Source organism: Corylus avellana, chromosome ca11 (genome assembly GCF_901000735.1).
Source record: "Corylus avellana chromosome ca11, CavTom2PMs-1.0".
Taxonomy (NCBI): Eukaryota; Viridiplantae; Streptophyta; class Magnoliopsida; order Fagales; family Betulaceae; genus Corylus; species Corylus avellana.
In genome coordinates, this window is record NC_081551.1 from 4891737 (window position 1) to 4913222 (window position 21486).

Genomic DNA, 21486 nt, shown 5'->3' on the forward strand with positions numbered 1-21486 from the left:
ATGACAAAACAAAATGCAATCATTTTATTGTTAGTTAGATGTGTGTTTCTTCATGTGCAATTTTTCAGCAGCTATTATGGGGGTGGATATTCATTTAATTACAACTGTTTTAGGTGGTATTACCATATTAATATACATAATATATGATTATTAATTAATGGTACCCTAATCTTTGATATTGAAAGTTCTCAGAAAACACCCATACAAATACAATGGTTGGTAACTTGTCGCCATCCATTGATAGTTGTAACTATGAACCTGTGGCCCATATGAGGAGAATATTTTGTTTGCTGGATTTGCCCACCGTATGATAGCTATGTTACTACAAACTTCAATCTATCATAAGATCATGTTTCAACCCTTTTCGGCTCAAGCCCTCCACTCTTAAGATTGGAGGCTTCCCTCAAATAGTTGAATCCGATTATGCAAAGTGGCGTAGTGAAATTTACAAGTACGGTAACTTATAATTCTTCAATAAGTCTTAGAAATATACAGCTACTGATTGGTTAAGTCGTCTTATTGAGCTTAAATAGAAGTAGGATCGCAACCCTAATAGAGAATACATAATAACCCTTCATTAAAAAATCGCATGTTTGCTCGATTGAACTCTCGCATTTTTTCACTCATGGCATCAGTCGCAAGTTAGATCGTAGGTTGATCGAACTTTCTAAACCATATTTCAGCTTTCTATTGATGACCCATTTTGACCTGAAAACATTGGAATTAGAAAAAAAAATAATTATAACATACAAAATTATAGCCCTTTAAATAAGTTTTTTTTTAACGCAACTACATTTATCTTCATCTGATATCAAAACCACTAGATATGGCCATTTTACTATAGCTAGTATGCTTGCAAACTAGTCCGGATCACAATCCCTCTCTAGTGATAAGAAAGTCACAAAATTCTTTTATATTCAAAACTACCTTTTACTTATAAAGATAATAATAATAATAATAAAAACGACCTTTTGGTTCTTTCCCATGGTTACCTTACAGATATAATAATGGTACAAAATGCACAATTTTCAATATGTCTTGTCCATTTGTGTTCAAAGTTCGTAGATTTAACCAAAAAATTAAATTCTTATCGAATTATCATGAACCCCAAAGTCTCATTCAATCTCAAAAAGTCAAACCTGAATGTCACTCCCAATTGGTGTTAAATATTGAAATAATGGTACAATTCACACTATTTTTATCATATCACACAAGTACTATCAATAAAAAAATAAAAAATAAAAAATAAATCATTTTTTTTTTTTAAATGGTCATTGTCATGTCAACATGTGCTTGTATGTGGTTGAGTAGTAATTTTTAGCACACCGGCGTGCTTAAACACTAAGCACATTGGCGTGCTTACTGTTCAAGCATGCCGGTGTACTAAAAATCACTACTCGTATGTGGTGTGATGTAAAGAATAAAATTATTATAAAGACCGAGAGTAACATGACGAAAATTTTTAAACCCAATTCAAAGACGATACAATAAAATTATTATAAAGTCTTTAGCATGCTATTATCCACCAAATGCTTCTAGTTTGGATTTCAAAAACATTTTTGTTTTCTGGTTTGAGAACAGAAACGTTTAGAGTATATTCTAGTTGATTCTCAATATCTTTTTCTAACAAAGTTATCCAAAAAAAAAGTTAAAAGAATTTTTTCTCAATTTAATTTATTAAATTGACATCCATCATATGCTTTGTCAATCCTATATAAAAATAGGTGTAAAAATTACAAACTCTAAAAGACATGTTAGAAGAAAACTTTGTCCATTTTTTTTCTGCAAGGCAAAGATATCCAACCAATTGGACCATTATCATTCAGTATTTTATTCAATTCCACCAGGTAATGTAACGAACAATCCAGTTCTCCAAGGGGTGGGGGGGTGGGGAAGGGAATACAAGATTGTTTTAGGGATAAAAACAAAACTTATTCAGCGGGTGTAGATAACCTGACAAAGTCATGAAAAAGACATTGAAATTACATACAAAACTGCCGTGAACAGCTGCTCAAGCCCCAAGGGGAAGGGTTATCTTGTTGTTCCTGTCCTGTGGGTAATGGTCTGAAAAACCAGGCTATATTTGTAAACTTAGCTACAAAAGAAATGAATCAGTGGATAATCTAAATTCTCAAGATTTAAGTAATGCTAATGGCAGTAGCATAAGATTGAAGCAGAGTTAGAGCTTGCTCTGTAATAGCTCTGTTTCTCACTTGCCGCAGCCAATCACCAACTATTTCTGCAGCTTGGGTGCCTCTAACACCTTCTTCAAGAGCATCTGCTGCTTCGGCAAGTTTTCCATCAGCCAAATAGCACTCAACTTTCACGATGATAGATTCAATACCATCACCAGACTGATCAACTTCCGTAACCTAAACAAAAAGCAAAGGCAAAGTCAAAGAACTTTCCGGTAAGCGTGTTATGTGTGCATTTATATGGAGAGTAGGCCTCATATCTGCATACCTTTAACCAGGACGCAATATGTGCTAAAGAATGCGCCAAGATGCCTCCGCCTCCTGGTGGGATCAGGCTGAAGTGCCGTAATGACCCTTTCAAGGTATCAAACTGGAGGAAGCATCTAGGTCAGAAAGATATAAATTTTTAAAAATAAATAAATAATAATAATAAAAAAAAAAAAGGAAAGTGGTTTAAACGTTTGGAATTAGTAGCAATTTGAACTTTTTGATGATTGTGAGAACGGAACCTGTTAGGCGTCTGTATTCACAGATCAACCCGAATCACTTTTACCAAAAACTCACAGCATTCAACTAGATCCATCACCAACAGTTAGTTACATTACTCTTTTTTTTATAAGTAATCACAATTTATTAAAAAGTGCAAAAGCTGCAACTCAAGTACAAAGAAAATATACAAGAGATATACCTAACTAGAAGAAACAAAAAGATTAAAAAAAAAAAAAAAAAAGAGCTAGAAATATTTAAGTCAAAGGCAATTGTCCGGTGATAAAAAGGCTTAAAGAAAAAAAATGACATCTATTTTCAACAAACTTAGAGCAGCTAGTCGCCTTAACCAGTATGCGTCATACAATAGCTAAGGAAGCAATAAATAGAAATACGTTCAGCTATAAATATTAAGAATTTTTGTTTTTAACTCGTGTTTCCTTCTCTAGATAACTTCCACAAAAGATAACTACCGAGACGCTCATAGCAATACAAACACATGCGTGTGTGAGAGAGAGAGAGAGAGAGAGATGTTTGGGCTGTATCAAGAAGTTCAGCAACAAAGGAGTCATTAGGAAACTTGCTGCTACAAACATGCCGATTTGCGCATCAAGTGAAGTTCTTATCATTCAATTCTAAAAACAGTGAAACTAAACAGCCTAAAAGTTGGCAACTAAAAATATATATATAAAAGTTCAATCACCACAACTACAAAGTTATAATTTTTTTTTTTTAAAAAAAAAGCCATCTCATCATATTGAATAGTAAATCCTTCTGCTTATTTGTTACTTCAGCAACAAACAATTGAAACTTATCCTATGATAGTCAATTTTAGCACCAAGGTTTTCAACTCGACCATTGATGGACCAAATACAAAGATGTGTTGGCAATCAAACTTAAAACTGAAGCCTAACACAAATCAACCAATAATAGTAACCAATCAAGCAACAGAATGCGAGAGTGAGAATATGAACATTTATGCTAAATTAGTTGTCAATCACAAGTTTGAAAACTCAGATGCATTCCTATACTGTTCACAATCAGAAAAAAGAGCACGAGAGAGAGTGGTAACAACGCTTGTTAAGTTTGACTGAGAAAAGGAAGGGTGGAGTAACAAGGTTTTGTAGTGCAACTAGTTAGCATGACAAAACAAGTAAAAAACAACTATCAATTGCAATAGCCTCATGGTCAAAGATCCTCCTATCAAATGAAGAAATGAAGAACTTGATCAACAGTTAGCTGAACATATACTTGCAATGCAAAGCAGGCCCAACCTCCGCTGTGTCTTGGGGAAAAACATATGTTTAAATATTTTAAGCCTGCCTTGATAAAATTATTTAAATCTTCTTGGACAAAACATTAGCAGACAACAAGTGCAGGTCAATAAGAACTGAAAATATTACATAGCCACACATAACTAATGAAATAAAGGTGCAATCAAATCTTCTGTAATCAGCTTATTGCACTCTTATCAGAAGAAACGACTGCAACTTATGATCTTTGGTATTAGAAGTGTTGTTGAAGGAAAGATTTTTTGGTTATAAAAAGATAACAATCAACAGCATTAAGAAATATTTTTTGGTTAATAATAGGAGAAACAACATCCACTACCATTATGTTAACAATAACTTATCAAAAAAATTTTGTTGAAATACTAATAAAAAAAACAATTACATACAAATAACTTGCCTTTTGATTCAATTGCAATGTAGTATCTATGCCATTTTTCCGTGTTTCTTCAGGAAGTGATGATAGGACCAAATCTAAAACCGAGTCTTTATCACTGCCATCAAGATAAGAACGCAAAGCATCAATTTCTGTCTCAATTGGTAGGCCTTTTGAAAGTGCATCATCTAGTGCAACTGCTCCCTGCAAGACCCAAATCCAAATAATTGTTAGGGTGTTAATTTTGCAGGTTTAAAACATATAAATGATGAAATTATATAATAATACAACGATGCAACTTTTCGTTAAGAGAATGATATCAGAAATACTTAAGGAATAAAGAAAAAAATAAAGAAGAAAATAGCAGCAGCACCATAAACGAAAATGGAAATTTTACCAAAGCAAGCTTGTTAGCAAAGTGACTCTGACGAGCTTCTTCAGATCGTGCATAGAATGCCATGCACAAGGCATTTATCTACAAAAGAGAAAACTAAATTAACTTCCGTTAATTATAGAATTAAGGGAGCCAAATGGCTAAAAACATATTAATACATCCAATATGCAATTTAAAATCAAGACATACGTTCTGATAAATAGAATTTATCAGACTACTAACTTAAACGCCTTGATGGTTTCGACAAACCAATAAGTGGACCATGGACCAATTTATTTTCAATGCCAGTCTGACTTCCATTAATGTTTCTTTTTTAGTGGATTTTCTCCTTTTATACAATTTCTCTGAAGGTGTTTCTCGTGTTACTTTAGATCTGCATATCCCTCCTTTTCTAAATTGCTACTGTAGATATACAGAAGATATGTTATCTTAGTAATCTAGACAAACTGGGAAGTTGGTGGTTGTCTTTTCTGATCTCCAGAGAATCTGAAGCCACGGAAATGCTTTTTTTTTTTTTCTTTTGGTTATGTATGGATGGTGAGATGTCTCTCAAGGATACCTTCTCGGGTCTTTTTAATATTGCTTGCAATAAGGATGCTTCCATTGCGGATATTCGGGAGTGTGTAAATGGAATGGTTCACTGGAATGTTACTTTCACCCGTAGTATTCATGATTGGGAGGAGATGGCCTTAGCCTCTTTCTTCTCGCTCTTGTACTCGTCTTCGATTCGGGGGGAAGGAGAGGACTGGATGTGGTGGATTCCTTCAAGAAAAGGGAAGTTTGAGGTACGCTCTTTCTATAGGATGCTTGCCTTTAAGGTGCCTAACCACTTTCCGTGGAAAAGCATTTGGCGCACCAAGGCTCCTTTGAGAGTAGCGTTTTTCGCATGGGCGGCTGCCCTTGGGAAACCTCTCACATTGGATAATGTTCGGAAGAGAGGTATCGTTGTGATTAATCGATGTTGTATGTGTGAGGCGGATGGGGAGTCCGTGGATCATCTCTTTCTTCATTGTGGAGTCGCACGCAAGTTGTGGGATGTTATCTTCTCTCGCTTTAATATGTGTTGGGTTATGCCTAGAAGCGTAAAGGAGATGTTCGCTAGTTGGTGGGCGGGCGGTAGAACGAGTAGTGCTGTGGTATGGAAGATGGCTCCCCTTTGTCTTCTTTGGTGTCTCTGGAAGGAAAGGAATGCGAGATGCTTCGAAGATGTGTCGAGGAATCTTGAGGACCTTATTCACTTCTTTTTGTACACTTTATTCACATGGACTACAGGCTGGCTTGCTCCTTTAGTGATCAATATTCCTGATTTTCTCTTTATGTTCTCTTCTTCTTTCTTCCCTACTTAGTCGCTCTCTTGTATACTACCTGTGTACTTGGGTTGCGCCCCTCTGCGCTCTTTTAATGCATTATTACTTATAAAAAAAAAAAATGTATGGAAATGCATCCCACAACCCCCTATTGAGGCCACAGATATAAGAACACTTTTTTTTTTTCTTGTTATTTCTACATTCTAGTCATTAGTTAATGTTTTAATATTGTAACATCAACCTAACATAAAATTCCTATATGGTATGGTATATATTTGTTCATAGTGCTATCAACTAGTTAGTCTGTCAGTGTCAAAAAGTGTATTGAAGCACAAATACTTCAACATACTGTTGTACCCATATCTGATATGTTCTTATATGAATAAGGCAAGATACTTATAGGATATGTATGCGTAAATCAAATCATTATTTTCTCTCGAGGATTTAGTAGGAAATGACACGGTCCCACAGGTATGGTATGGGTACATTTTGCGGGAAAATTTTGAAATTTCTTAAGAACAAATGGCAGTTTATATTGTACAACCCGTGCGCTTGTTCTTTTTCATTAAATTTTTATTACCTCTAAATAAAAATGGAGGTTTAAATGTAAAACACAAGGTTCGTTGTTTTTGGAAGTTATAAATCTTCAAATTCAAAATTTCAAAAAATGTTAAATAAAAATCATGGTTTACATATTCTATCGTTATTTCGTTATTTATAACTTCAATAATAGTTTTATTTTTTGTGCCTATTTATGCCTTTAAGTTCATATTTCATCTTTTAAACTAAAAATTATCCTCTCTCTCTCTCTCTCTCTCTCTCTCTATATATATATATATATATATAGACACATATCATTAAAAGCATAAGGCATCCCTTAGTACATAGGAAGTATACAAGAGGAATTATCCTCCATACATTGATTTATTATCACATCCTAAATTTCCAGAATTGACGTATCACTATATTGGTATCATATCTTTTTTTTTTTTTGATGAATTAGTATTCATTTCATATCAACAACTATACTTCTTTACACTTCTGCATTGAAACAGTAGAAAACCAGATTTTGAAATGACTTTGGCAGACTTGTAATTGCTAGTTATATTTGACACTGTACTGAGAAGTTAAAGTCAATGATATATGCTAGGTGTAGCTTTGAATACCTGTATACATTCCATAGCAGATGACTTTATCTTCAAAACTAGTCTCTTTTACAAGATTTCTTATGCAGACTGAAATTTTGTGTGCAATCATCAAGCAACCATTACTAGCAATACTACAAAGCATCCATATATTTCCTGAAGTATCCCTAAAAAAACTTTTTTTTTTCATGATAATATCCCTAACCATAAAAAAATGCATCAGATTTTTAATTCAATCTTGCCTTCTTAAAGAATTGAAATATGCGCCAAACTTTTTCTTTTAGTAGTCTAGCTTAACATGCAACTGTATCAATCCTATGAGACTTCAGCGAATATCTTACATGAAGATTTGCTTCCGCCATTTTCTCAAGCTGGGTGGCCTTCTCACTCACGATTGCGGCAGCAAGTGCTGCTTTTGTGAATTCCTCAAGTTTTTCTAACTTTAATTCTGCTTCATTTTCCTGCATATATTAAGAATAAGCAAATTGTATTCACTAATTATCAGAATCTGAAATATCTATTTATATTTTGACAGCATAAATCTAAAGGCGCACCTTTTGTTCAAGTTCCATCTTTAGTTTCTCTTCCAATTTTTCCTGGAGTGCCTTGAGAGCAAGAGCTGCTTTAGCCCTTTCTCTCTTTAATTCCTGAAAAATGGGGAAGAAATTTAAATTTGCATTAGTCAAGAGCTGGTACTGAAATAGCTAGAAAAGCAGTACCAACAGGATTGTGGGGGGGCAAGGCACAAGGCGTTAGTTATAATGTGTGTGACATGTGTGCGTCTGTGTTTATCAGCAGAAAAGAATAATAAAATCCATATCTACTACTGCTACTCTTTTCCTTCAAGTTTACTTAGAATTAATTGCTGTCTCATGGAAAGGATGATATTTCAAGGTCAACAGTGCACAACTAAATATATTCATCAACCACATGATATGATTATTAATTTATTACCTAATGTGAATAACTAGAACTGATACAGTGGCAGTCTCATATTTGGGGATGGCAGCCGCTTAGTAGGTAACTCAACCCATGCCACCCCAATGAAGAAGAGAATTTTGGGATGGCATGATCTTATTAGCGTCAGGTGGGGCAATGCAATAAGGAAAGGTAGAAACCTTGAAAGGAGAAGGGGACAACACACTTATCTGAAACTGAACTTCCCAGTTTATAAATTTACACTTGTGTTTTTCTTCTTCCTTCCTTGTTTCTTTTCAATTGTCTTTTACCCTACCAATAAAGTGATGTCATTTTTCTCCATCTAAATCACGTTTCTTTACATCACATTATGAAGCACTATAACAATCCTAAGAGGAACAAGGGGCTCTAAAGTCTCGCTATAAGTAGACCAGACATGTTTGTGTGCTGTTTAAAACATGGAAGCCCTAGTATACATATGGATGCCAAGAAATTGGTATACTCCTATAGAGTGTAGTAGAAATGAATAATGTAGTAAGACAAAGTTTTCAAATATCTTAATTTTTCACAAGCCAAATAGTTCAAAAATTGTTCCTTTTTTTTTTAAAAAAAAAACCTTTATGTGACAGAGGGCTCCAACCAGCCTAACTTTGTTATTCATCCCAACAGTCCAACTCTGTTTTGTGACTGCAGCACGTTTGCAAAGAGGTTTCTTTTTCTTTTTCTTTTATTTTTCTTTTTAATGGGCTGGTGAAGTCTTTCCCATACCAAATTTGCTGCATCACTATTCCTATCCATATTCCTTTCATCAAGGCCCCTAAAACTATACTGCAACCACAAAAAGATATCATATTGGAAGTAAAATGAAAAACACAAGGTTGAAAACCCCTACAACCTTATCCAACATCGCTGCCTCCTCTGCTCGCATGAGTTCCCTAGCCGCTGCATCCTTCAATTGCTTTTCATATTTCTCCTAAATTATGAAGAAAGATAAAATAAAACTTGGTACAAAGTTTATCGCACCAAACTCACATACGAATCCAAAACTGTAAATCATGCTTATGCTAGTAGTTATACAATAGTCCAAACCTTTAATAACCTCTTTTCTTCAGCAAAACCACGAGCATCTAACTCAGCTTGCCTTTCTTCAGCAGTGTGAATGGCTTGTAAGAAATCAAGCACCAATTTTCCATCCTTGGATATGTAAGCATCACTCGACTCCCCAATTGCACTAATTAGAGCCTATTGTCCCAAAGAACCAAATGTTAGTCTTTATATATAATTCGACATTCTTTTTCAGCATTGCCATAAGAATATGATTAGACAAGTGAAAAAGCTAGCGCTGATAACGACCTCTTTTTCTTTGGGAAGATGATTGTATTCATTATTTTCCTGACTTTTTAACGAAGTTCCAGTGCTGTCTTCAGTTTGATCCCTTAAAATATATGCTTCAAGGAGAGAATTGGGTGATTCTAAACCATTACCTGACGCATCCTGCAACAGAAACAATTTTAATGAAACCCAAGCAAAGTGATCTTTACTTGATAAAAATAGAAGAAAGAAAAATGAATTTCCAGTTATGCAAAAAAATTATTAAAAACATGAGTATGGGCAAAAAAAAAATAAAAAGAACACTTAATGTATATGGAACGAAAGAAAAAACAAAATTGTAGAACTCAATTCCTAGTCACACAACATGATTTTAAAAAATAAGAATCATCATTATCATCTATCATAGCTGCTTGTGGTGTTATTGCCACTACAATTTTTACTCGATTGTTTATCGCAGGAATACTTGAACAATATAACGTCCTGAACTGTTTTAACCAACGTGTTTAGGCCAAAAAAAACAGGACCTCCATATGAAGACTTGCCATGTTCAGGTAACTGAGAGATGCACTGTTTAGTAAAATGCTATAGCAGTAGCATACATAATTCCACTAAGCCTTGAAAACACCTTTTTCTTGTACCCTTATCTTTTTTCTGGCTGGAAGAGAGGGATAGGATGTTTCCAAAAAGAGCAGGTATACAAGCAGGAGAAAAGAAAAGAAAAAGGTTTTAACATTCTAAAACTGAGTCAAAGTTACACCAATCCACTTTCAACAGTAACTACAATGATTGGAAACATTCTATAGGGAGCACATAATAATTGGCATTGTAATTAACAATTGCTGTCAATATATATGCAGCGCATTGAGTAGAGACAAGCAAAGTACCTCTGGTCTTTTTTCTGTGCTGAGATGCTCGGGTGGCAAAGTTTTCATATCACTTTCTTCGAGGACAGCACCACCCTGGGTAGATACAGGTCCAGTGTGAATTTCATTCTGTGTCTTACTAGTGTCTTCCTCTGTGCTTTTTATGTCAAGACTCCCTTTGGGTGAAATTCCAGAATCTGTACCTTGATCATTAGATTCCACACTTCTTTGAGAATATTCTGGCAAGTCTTTCTCCTGGACAGGGATAAAACCCTCGGCAGGTGTCGTTTCGGATTTATCTTGCACCTGCGTCTGGTCATCACCTTGTCTTTCACTCAAAGGTTCAAGATGAGGAAGATCTAAATGAGCTTCAACCTTCTGCTCCGCATGCTCAGCAGCGGGACTTACCTTGTTAGGATCTTCATTTTCATGCGAAACTGATTCCTGTCCTGGATGCTCAACATCTAATTTGTTAGGCTCTTCAGCTCCACCAGAACCTAATTGCTCTACTGAATGTTGGATATTCTTTGCATCTCTATTCTCAACACCAATCGTCCTCAATGAACTTTGCTTCTGTTTACCAAGTAATTGGTCTAAATAGCCAGTTTGATAAGCCGCAAAGAACGCAGCACCAACGGCTACACTTCCAACAATAACTTTTGGCAACGAACCCCCAGACTCGGGTGGCTTGCCTGTGGAACCAGGTTGTGAGGGTGTGTTTTGCTTAGATACAGTGGATAATTCCTTTCTTGAAGAAAGAAATGCAGGTATCTGTTGCAAGTGTTACCCAAATATAAGAACAAAAAGACAGTGAGTTATAACTGCAAGCATCAACAAAGAACTTCACCAAATCAACAATGCAACACACACATAAAGCATATACTACATAATTCCACTCTGGCCCGACACGTAGTAAAAATAGTTGTTTTTCTGTCAGACCTTAAATTCCCGTCGCCCTAACCACAATTGCACCATGACTCTTACCCTAAAACCTAATGACTATAGTAGCAATGCCTAGTGCTGGTGAGTAAAACACGACACGAACTACGCATAAAAAATGCTTAAAAAATTACGCGCATTCACATATTATAGACTCTAATGCTTACAAAATACTCCTATCAGTCCTAAAATCTCCTTGATTTTATATATTACTGTAGCTGTAGGTTGTTGTTCGATGATTTACGACACATTGCTGTTGAAAATAATCTACTCCATCAGTAACAAGTTGGATTTTCACAGAAAAATAATTTTCTACGTGCCTGAGTAGTAATCTGCCCCGGGATCCTTCTAAGGGCACGGCGAGATGAAATTTCCAGAACTGACCTGCAAATCCAGGCAACCAGGCATTAGGTTCAGAAATCGCATTCAGACAATAGTCACTGAAAGAAATTGACCACTCTCAATTCAAAAAAAAAGTGGAAAATTGCGGGACCTGAGAGTGCTGAACAAGCCTTATAGAGCGAGAATAATTCACAAAATTCATTTCAAATTGCAATGAGAGATAAATATGTCAAAGATGATATCAAGAATGCCCATACGTACCTCCGTAACATGGTTTTTGACTCCGAGAGAATGAAATTCAGGGCGTGGTGAAGTTGCTCGAGAAAATTTCCGACTGAACAACTGAAAGGGAGGGTTCAAGTGGGAGCTTTTAGATTTTAGTTAAGGTTCTTGGCATCAAAACGATTGGTTTAGATCAAGAATTGGAGGGCCTAGGGAGGAAGCTTTGGCGGAGAGGACAATCGATTTAACGCCGGTTGCTGCCGCAGCGAAAGGATGCCGTCACCTTTTTCCCAAATTCCATTTAGCCGTAGTTCAATTAAAGTGGCGAGTCTGACGGATATTTAACGCGACGAGCGATAGCCTTAACACAAGCTGAAGCTAACAACGTCAAGTTTTTTTTTTTTTTGTCATTTCATTAGCAAAGTGGTATAAAATGTGGTATATAATAATTGTTACTCAATTTTAAAAGAGAAATGATGTATACCGAGTGATTCTACTGTGTCATATATATTTTAGCGGTGTGCCAATACCTGCTTAACCTGATGCATCGGCCCCAATTAGCACGAATTTAAGCTTGTTTGGTTTACGAAATAGACCCTTGAAATGAACTAGCTAACCCTAAGTATAGCTATTCTTTAGTTTGGTAACACTCTATTCTCATGGGACTACTAATCTCATACACATTAGCTAAGGCACTAAAAAATGAGTGGCTTAGCTAATCATTTCCTATTGGATTAAATTAAAGATAAAAATTTCATCAAAATCAATCTTGATGAAATATCATCCAACCCATTTAAAATAGTGTCAAGTGTCTATAAACATTTAAAATGCACATTAAATTTAATTTAAGTTATAAACACTTGACACTATTTTAAATGGGTTCGATAATATTTTTTTAAAACTGATTTGAAGAAAATTTATGTCCTTAAATTAATCGTTTAAATTGTCATAAAAAAAACTCCACCCTCTCACATCACGCCTTCTCTCAAACTGTGACTCTCTCTTTACAAATGCAAACTGCAACTCTTCTCTATAAGTGCAAGGTATCTCTCTCTCCCCCTCTCTTCAATCTCTCTTCTTTGTTTTTTCTCTATTTCGTTATCTCTCTGTTTCTCTTTTTTCCGTTTCTCTATAAAGAAACAATTTTTCATGCCTCTCTCTATTTCTCTATCTCTCTGTTTCTCTACAAATAATTGTTTTTTTTATCCCCCTCTCTCTCCCCGTTTCTGTAACAGTTTTATTTTTTATTTTTTATTTTTTTTTATTTTTTTATTTTGATTTTGTGATTAGGAGTTGCTGAAAATTGACTATTTTTAGTTTGCATGCATATTTACATTTTTTAATTAAGTACGATTGCTATACTATTTTTTGATGGTTAAGATGTTTGGTGATATTTTTTTTTTAATTAAGAACGATTGTTATACCATTTTAATTGAGTTCCTACAAAATTATATGAAAATGGTTGATGTGCTATCGTATTTTTTTATTTTTTTTAATTGTGATACGATGATTATGTGGTTTTTTTATATAAATAATTTTGTAGCATAATTGCAAAAAATAAAAAATAAAGGCCACATACCTGACATAATTAAAAATAAATAAATTATAATATAGTTGTTTATGTTTCAAAAAAAATAAAAATAAAGTCCTTAATAATATAAATTGTATTTGTATTATACTGGTATTTTAAAAAATATCACAATATAACTCAATTCACCAACATATTGCATTGTACCAAATCAAAGAACACATAATAAGTGTTATATTCCAACGTTACAACCAAATAAAGAAATATAAATAACTAATTTATTTCACAGCGGCCGTGGTTGTGCACCATTTTTTTTTCTCATTTATTTTGTTAAAATATTTTTGTCATTTGACATGCATTACAACAAAATTTTTAATAGTCATTTGACATACATTACAATTTTTTTTTAATAATTTGGAAACATTGCTTCAATGGGATACATTATAAATTGTGTTACTACAACCCCCACCCCCGCCCACTTTTTTTTTAAAGGTATAAAATGAACCCTCAACCGAGCTTCCCAGTGTGATTACAGTACTGTGCCGTGCAGTGGCCGTGTGTTGTGGGGCGTGAGTTGCTCGGGTGGTTCGTACGCCGTGCGTGGAGGAGATAACCGTGCGTGGTGTCTGGACGTGTGCAGAGGTGGCCTTGCGGTGAGCTGCGAGTGAGTTGTAAGAAGAAGAAGAAAGCTGTTTGGCTGCAAGGCTTGCGTGTCCAGGTTGGTGACTAGACCTATTCTTATTCAAAGCAGGATAACTTCTTGTTTGGTTGCAAGGATAAGTATTCCTGTTTAGTTAACCCTAATCATATACCTTTACGGCTTTACCGAAGCAGCCAAGCAGGACTAACACCCTCACCGACTCGAACTTGCTCCACCATTGAAGCCCCAGCTTTCAAAGGAAACAAGGTCTTGATAAGACTTGCAAATATAATTTAGTGTCAATTAAGAGTGGAATTTTTCATTGCACTAAAGACCGGGCAGCTTTGCTTTGAGGGCACAACCACGAAACAATAACCTTTGTTGGTTGGTTTAATGTAATAATGGTTTATCAATATTAATAAAATCTTATAAAAGCGCTTTCAATCAGTTTAAAGATACCTAAATTTCATTTTGTGCGTTAACGTATAACTATTGTGGTCATTTTTTTTAATTTGTTATTTATGCAGGTGTGCATTTGCTGTTGACAAACAAGTTTTTAGTAAGGATGGATGAGCTCCTTTTTGATGATATTTTTAGGGTGGAATGTGTGAATCCAGATGGTAAAAAGTTTGATAAAGGTATGCTTATGGAATCTTGGCGCTTGTTCACTAGAATATGCAGTTAGTTCATGGTTATCTTTGTTTCTTGCTTTTGCTGTGAGCTTAAATATGACTGCAATATCTTTTGTATTAATGGCACTGAAAAAAATTGCAATACCCACCAAATATACGGAAGTAACAGTTTTTTTTTGTTATCAAATTGGCTTTTCTCTATCTGAGTGTATCAAAGGTCAGTTGGTTTGGTTTTTCTCAGTGATGCAATTGCCAGTGTGCTATATCCTATATGGTACTTCCACCCCCCAAATCGGGGTGGGCAGGTTCAAATCCTGCAATGTGCATGAGTCAAATTATCGAGAAAAAGAAAATTAGTCTCCATAAAATCATATAGCTAGAGAGGGTTTGAGCAATGATCATATGTCCCAGGTCACTGCAAGGTAAATAAGTTTTGACCTTAAATTATTGGATATTACTCTAGTGGCTGTCGCCATGAATAAAGCAGTAGTTTCTGTACAAAGGTGGTAGTTAAGATGGGGGGAAGTGTGTTGCTGTGAATTAAATTAGCTGCATGAGTCAAAGTGGTTACCGAGGGGGAAGAGTGTACACTGAAGAAGGACCCGAATCCTCTTAAGGCATAACTGTAAAAAGGTGTACTGTCACTAAATATGGAAAAATGTTCATTTGATAAGAAGGTTCTTTTGGCAGTGTGTGGATAATGTCTCTCTGTTAGAAAGGGTTGCCAAACTAAGGTTCACTGGTGGAGTTTGCATTTTGCAAAGACGATTCCTAAAGGACTTATGCTATGGTCAAGTCTTTTGGGTTGTGACAGCTCAGCCTTCTAAAAATAGGATGTGGTATATGTTTTATTATTCTGTGGTATGGTTACTTTTCAAACCTATATGTTACGATCCTCACAGTTTTCATACAAGATTCTACATGAATATTTACACACTCCTCGTTGTTAAAGCTAGATAGACACGTCATTATCTTTTGACTTTTCTTAATCATACTTGATCGCTTCTCTTTATCCAAAAGAAAAAAAAAATTGATTTTTTATGTCCGTTTTGAGTTTGTAATTTTGAATGTTTCTGTAGTTACTCGAATTGAAGCACGAAGTGAGAAGTGTGGCATGTTTATGCAACTAGATGTGAATACGGATATTTATCCTATTGATAAAGATGAGAGATTCTTGATGGCATTATCTACCACTCTAAGTTTGGAGGTAATCTTATTCTTTTTTCGTATATAAAGCCCTTTTCTTTTGGCTGCCAATGGTGAGTAAAGTATGAACCACAAAATTGTTCCTATTTAGTTTGTATTTTTCTCCTGAAAATTAAAGAGTGCTGTTTTATATGAGCCTCAATTGTCTGGAATTATCAAGTCCATCATTAGTAGACCTAGGTGATTCAAAGTTTAATCTTCTATATGCAATTTTCAAATGATGGTTTCTCTAATTTGAAATTGGCGCTTTAAGGAATGCTAAGGCCATGCTAATCTTTTGTTTACCTTCTTCTTCTTCTTCCCTCTTTTTTTTTTTTTTTTTTTTTTTTTTTTTAAATAAGTAAATTTTCTTTACCTATAACTCAGTGATGCTTTAACAGAGGCTAAAACCTCCTTTGAATGAGTTGTCTCATATAGCCACTGAATGGTTCCAAGCCTTCTGAAGGAAATTTAGATATCTAGAGGGGATTTTAGCTGAATGATTGTACAAACTGTTGCAACATAGCAAGGGAGAGGCTAGGATTCATATTCAATTTAGGTTCATTTACCAAACCTCTCTGACAGTAGCTAACTCTCTAACTTAGAATCTATCTGAATCCTTATAATGTTGTACCTTGCAGATGACACTGATAATCTCTCCAAATGTGATGCATCTTATAGATGCAAGCTTATCAGAATGAAAAGTAGTCTTTTTCTCTTTGCGTTTCCAGTAAGCAACAGGTCTAAAAGATGATCCAGGAAAAGTTCTTGCTGTGAGTTCTCTAAGTGATTTAATGGCATAATGTGGTGGAGGAATTCATTTCGATCTACATTTTGTTCATAGTTTTTGTAAATACCTGCCACCTACTTTCTTTTCTTCCTTGGGCCAAAACAAAGCTCAGACAGGCCTGTTTTTGCTAATATAAAAACAAATGAGGAAAGCACATCCTCTGAATTATTCACTGTATAGGTGTCAAGGTTTGCTGCCATTCTCTGGATTATCCTTCAAATAATCTTTGTTGAATCTGGATATTCTATAATGACCTATGTAGCCCTGAAATTGTTGATAGGCTAATCCTAGACTAGAGAGAAAATTGAAGAGAAGTTGAGTTTTCTCAAGTCTAAGGGGTAGTCTTAGGGGCGCCTTACGCTTTTAATAAGATTGGTTTATACTTATTAATAATAAGGTCTAGGGGGTAGTCGAATGTTATAGGGGGCTAAATGTTGTGTGCGCTCTTGAGAAAGTTGTGAAAAATTTGAGGATGAGGGGGGCTATGGAGGCACAAAGCTATAAGGGGTCTTTTATAGGTTTAGAGTTCTTTTCTTGTCCCCAAAGGACTAGGTTTAAGAGACCAAAAATAATTAAAAACTAATTTTTGGAAGACCTGGACAAAAATACCTTTAAGGGGGTGCTTAGGGCTATTTATTTAAAATATTTACCTGTCAATAGTACCATGCTGAAAATTCATTTTGAGGCTAGTAAAGTGTTTAAAATAGGATTTTTCATTCACATATGCAATTTAAACTGAATTCATAAAGTTGAAAATAATTTCTAATATTAACAGAACTTGGTAAAATTAATTATCATGTTTAATGATATTAGGCCTATTGAGCTATAAATAGGCCTATTGAGCTATAAATATTTTTCAACTTTGCTTTACGAAAATAACCATGCTAGAATGTTGCCTAATTGTATAAAAAATGTATATCAAAAACTTATTGTGAAAACTATGCAATATGCTCATAATAATGCTTGAAAAAGTAATCCCAAGAGGTTTGCTCGAGTAGTAAGTTACTTAGCCCTAGTGTCTCATGAAACATCAGGTTTAAAGTTCAACCCTTTTTAAGTGCAAACAATTCTTTGGGATCATGCCCGCGGGTGAAAACCCAAACTTTACCTGACCTGTATGGAGGGAGTGCTTTGCACAGTGTCTTTAGGATCTAGTCGTGGCGAAGCCCCAGATACCCTTATTATGAAAAAGAAAATGCTTGAAAAATTATTTTTAATGCTAACATTCTAAATGATATCAATTAAATTATTTTAGTTATATTAACCACATGTGATCTATTTAATTGGGTTAGTCTAACTAAGGTTGGGATGTTACAGCCTTCTTCTTTAACCCCCTTTTCCATCAGATGGCTGCCTTTGATTGTCTCCATATTTTTAGTTTTCAGGACTTTTTTTAAAAAAAATATTTTTTTTCTTTTTCTAGTTAGGTGTTTCTCTTGTATATGTTCCTTGTGTCCTGGGGTGCGCCTTTTGATTTTATTGAAATTCAATTGCTTCTAAAAAATAAAAAAATAAACTTTGAAACTTCATTTAATTCCAGAAGTAGCTTAATGAATAGGAAGTGATTGGCAAGACATGGTGAGTAGATGACATAGAATGACTTCGATGTCTTAATTTAGTTTTTTGGGTCTGAATATAGTAGACAGCGTGTTTCATCCTTAAAAAGCTTTCAGAGCTTTTTCTGCTCTGTCAGCATTGTCAGGCCTTACCAGCATGAAGGTGGTCCCTTCAACTCTGTAGGCCATTTTTTAGCTTTTACCAGTTCTCTTATCCCCTTATAAAATCTTTCTGTTTACTTCATGGAAATTGATCTCTAATTTTTGAACATCACATCACTGAGCATGCCTTTAATGTGATTTGGGACGAGGCTGATCTAATTAGTTCTTTTGAGAGAAAGTGAAAGTAGGACAATTCTTACATATGACTTTAGAATGTTCCAGTTTGTGATAAATATTGCCTACAAAGCCTTTTGTTTTGCTCTCTCCAATGTAACTTTTCAAAAAATTTGAAGGACCATAACAACAGTTTCCGTTATCCTACTAACATATATGCGATTCCAGAGGACAACTTACTAATTTAGTATCTACTGTTCCATGTCAGAAATATCTGCTTCAAGTTCTGCGAACTCCATAACTGTAGCTGGTTGCTTCAACTTTGAAAAATATTTTACATTTCTCGGGCCTTGCATTTGACTTTTTGTTGAATGGCCAATATTTGCATGATTGTCAACTGTAATAATGATAATGGTATCATGGTAGTGGATAAAATCTGACAATATTATGGTATTTGCATGTTTTCTTGACATTTGATTAACATCAGTGCTATTTTCCATGTTCATTACATCACTCAAATCTTTCACATCTTGGGATGGTGTGTATTGCATGCTTTTCAGACTTTCGTTTTGGACTGTTGCTGTTCTGGATGTTCAATGATCTTTATATTATTTCAAGCCCTAGTATTGCCTTTCTGAATTTTACTCCTTTTCCAGGGTGGGCAGAAGTCACTTGCTGACAAGTTTGAATACATCATGCATGGGAAACTATACAAGATTTCAGATGAAACTCGGGCTAAAACTTCAGATGGAGGTTCAGGACCTGGGATTGAAGTGTACGTATACACGCTTCTCTAACACTGTTTTTAAGCGTCTCCATTTCTATATTTTTTCCCCATGATTAGATAACAGAGAAGTGTTTAATCACTATAGTGGTTGATTTGCTCAATTTTCTAGTTCAAGTATGCAAGTGTCCCATCAGTAATAGTCATATCCCCTGCAATTGTCATGGACTGCTTTTGATCTGGACTGTCTGCACATATGGTCATGTGGGTATCAAAAAAGAGGAATGGTCCAGATCCATGTATTCTCTCCATGATATATTTGCAGAGGATATTTGTCCCTTCACAATGCATCAAGTCATAGACAGTGATCAACTAATTCAGTTTATCTTTTTACGGATTTCGATTTTGGTTTCAGGGGGATATATGTTTCATTTGGTGGACTTCAGATGATGCTGAAAGGGGATCCTTCCCATTGTGCTGGATTTGAACTTGAACAGCGGTTGTTTCTCCTTATGAGGAAGTTGACATGATAAATGCTATAATAAAATGCGGTGTGTTTGACTTATTTGATTGTAAAAGCCCGCTTATCTCCAGACTTCCAGTTGGGCATGTTACTCTAGTTTTAATTGGTGGTTTGGTCGTTGATACACCAAATATATGGTGAAATTTTGTTTTTACCTCTGGGTGCATGAGCAAGGGACTATTTGCGTGCTTCTTTGAGCTTCTTGAACACTTCTCATCCATGTAAAAAGCGTGGAAATTCCATGAAAGTGAGGATATAGAAACCTAATGTCTAAGAGGAAGTCTACCAAGTACCCAATTTTACAATTGACACCGATAATATGATACCATATGTAATGACGATCATATCAAGTATCCAATTTTACATCGCTGGCTGGCGTGGTTTGCAAGCCAACCCCAAGGAGCCATCACACCGTCGGGCCCGGGGGTGCTCTCTCAAGGAGGCATCACACTGCTAGGTGCTCTCCTAGTTTTTTTTTTTTTTTTTTTTTTTTTGGTAAAGTTCACGTACCTTGAAACTATTGGGTAAAATTTACATATTCTCTTCAAACTATCACCTAATTAATAAGAGACGTGATTCAGCGCACGCGGCGTGCGTGGCACGCCCACGCACGCCAGTGCAAAAATTTTTTTTTTTACATTATCCAATTAATAATGTTTCTCCAAACTTTTAATTGTGACAATCAGAGACAGAGGGAGGGAGGGACCTGGTAGGCCATGATCCCCCCAAATAAGGAAAAAAAAAATGTAAAGTAATGTTTTAGGTTTAGTCATTTGGCCCCCTCCAAAAAAAAATTTGGCCATATTTTTATATTTTTCCACCATATCTAATAAAACTTTTTGGCCATTTTCTTAATTTTTTTGGGCTATACCCATTAAGTTTTTTTATTTTTGGTCCTTACTTTCAAATGTCTATTTTTTAGCCCTTACTTTCAAATACTTACTGTTTTTTGGCCCTTACGGTAGTATTTAGTTTATAAAAAATAACAAAAATAATTTTTTTTAATAAAAAAAATTCTAAAGAACCGAAAAAAAAATTTTGACTGGCCCCTCCCATAAAATTTCCTAGCTCTGTCTCTGGTGTTTCCAAAGAGAATTTTCTTATAGAAGTTATTCTCTTTTCTAAAATTACCAAAAAATTGATAATGTTGTTCTTAATGCCAGCAAAAAAGGCAGGAATGACCTTAAATATTTGTCAATAAGACAAAAAAAAAAAAACCCCTATAAATTCACAAAAAAAAAATTTAAATAACAAAAACAATTTTTTTTAAAAAAATTTATTTTAATTTTAGTATGGGTATTTTTTTTTTCATTAGGAAGACATTGACAATTTTTGGTAGTTTGAGGATACATCGTCGCAATTGAAAGCTTAGGGGAACATTGTCATTTTTTTTTAAAGAAAAAAAAAATTATTCAAAGGGGAAGAGGGAACATGGAAATTACAAAAAAAATGAGCAGAAAATGGGTCGGGAACCCAAACAACAACCCTGAAACAACCAGAAAAGTGGCCCAGCCAACAAAGAACCTAGTAACTAGTTCGAATGGGTCAATAAATTGACCAGGCCCATTAAGAGAACCAAAGAGACCACTAAGGGCTGCAACTGAGAACAAAGCAAAAGCCTTCAGAATGAAAACTTCCAAAGACCTTGCAAGAAGAACCATAACCAACCCAGCACTGAGAAAGACTGAATCAAAGCCGGGATACATTGTCAATTGGATGATAGTTTGAGGAGATTATGTGAACTTTTTCTTAATTTTTTATTTCTTTTTAGATTTCAATTATATTTTTTTTTATAAAACTAAATAAAATAATTTTACGTTGTAA

At 34.9% G+C, this 21486-nt stretch overlaps 2 protein-coding genes across 5 annotated transcripts; one reads left to right on the forward strand and one right to left on the reverse strand.

The window, feature by feature from the left end:
- Positions 1-1919: 1919 nt before the first annotated feature.
- Positions 1920-12109, reverse strand: LOC132165328 (MICOS complex subunit MIC60, mitochondrial). Its single transcript, XM_059575843.1, has 12 exons — positions 11848-12109; positions 11565-11628; positions 10327-11076; positions 9464-9604; positions 9200-9352; positions 9006-9083; positions 7747-7839; positions 7534-7653; positions 4744-4821; positions 4371-4550; positions 2464-2565; positions 1920-2372 (listed from the first exon to the last, which is right to left on the reverse strand). The coding sequence occupies exons 1-12, from the start codon at positions 11856-11858 to the stop codon at positions 2139-2141; spliced, it is 2004 nt and encodes a 667-aa protein (XP_059431826.1). The 5' UTR covers positions 11859-12109; the 3' UTR covers positions 1920-2138.
- A 1721-nt stretch (positions 12110-13830) lies between these two features.
- LOC132165329 (DNA-directed RNA polymerases II, IV and V subunit 8B-like) lies at positions 13831-19818 on the forward strand. Of its 4 annotated transcripts, none has more exons than XM_059575847.1 (6): positions 13831-14054; positions 14168-14243; positions 14504-14614; positions 15688-15815; positions 19072-19190; positions 19555-19818. In XM_059575847.1, exons 3-6 carry the CDS (start codon positions 14542-14544, stop codon positions 19667-19669), a joined length of 435 nt encoding a protein of 144 aa, XP_059431830.1. In that variant the 5' UTR covers positions 13831-14054; positions 14168-14243; positions 14504-14541; the 3' UTR covers positions 19670-19818. The 4 variants fall into 4 exon arrangements, with proteins under 4 accessions (XP_059431830.1, XP_059431827.1, XP_059431829.1 ...); XM_059575844.1 differs by having other exon boundaries at positions 14171-14243; XM_059575846.1 differs by lacking the exon at positions 14168-14243.
- Positions 19819-21486: the final 1668 nt, after the last annotated feature.

What these genes read in the sequence shown, in the direction of transcription:
- LOC132165328 (XM_059575843.1), bottom strand. An exon ending in ATCTTCCCAAAGAAAAAGAG is followed by an intron (nt 9,353 to 9,463) that starts GTCGTTATCAGC and finishes TTGGGACAATAG; the next exon opens with GCTCTAATTAGTGCAATTGG. An exon ending in TGGCGGAAGCAAATCTTCAT is followed by an intron (nt 4,822 to 7,533) that starts GTAAGATATTCG and finishes TCTCTTTTGTAG; the next exon opens with ATAAATGCCTTGTGCATGGC.
- LOC132165329 (XM_059575847.1), top strand. Translation starts at nt 14,542, where the DNA reads ATGGATGAGCTCCTTTTTGATGATATTTTTAGGGTGGAATGTGTGAAT. An exon ending in TGGTAAAAAGTTTGATAAAG is followed by an intron (nt 14,615 to 15,687) that starts GTATGCTTATGG and finishes ATGTTTCTGTAG; the next exon opens with TTACTCGAATTGAAGCACGA. An exon ending in TCAGGACCTGGGATTGAAGT is followed by an intron (nt 19,191 to 19,554) that starts GTACGTATACAC and finishes TTTTGGTTTCAG; the next exon opens with GGGGATATATGTTTCATTTG.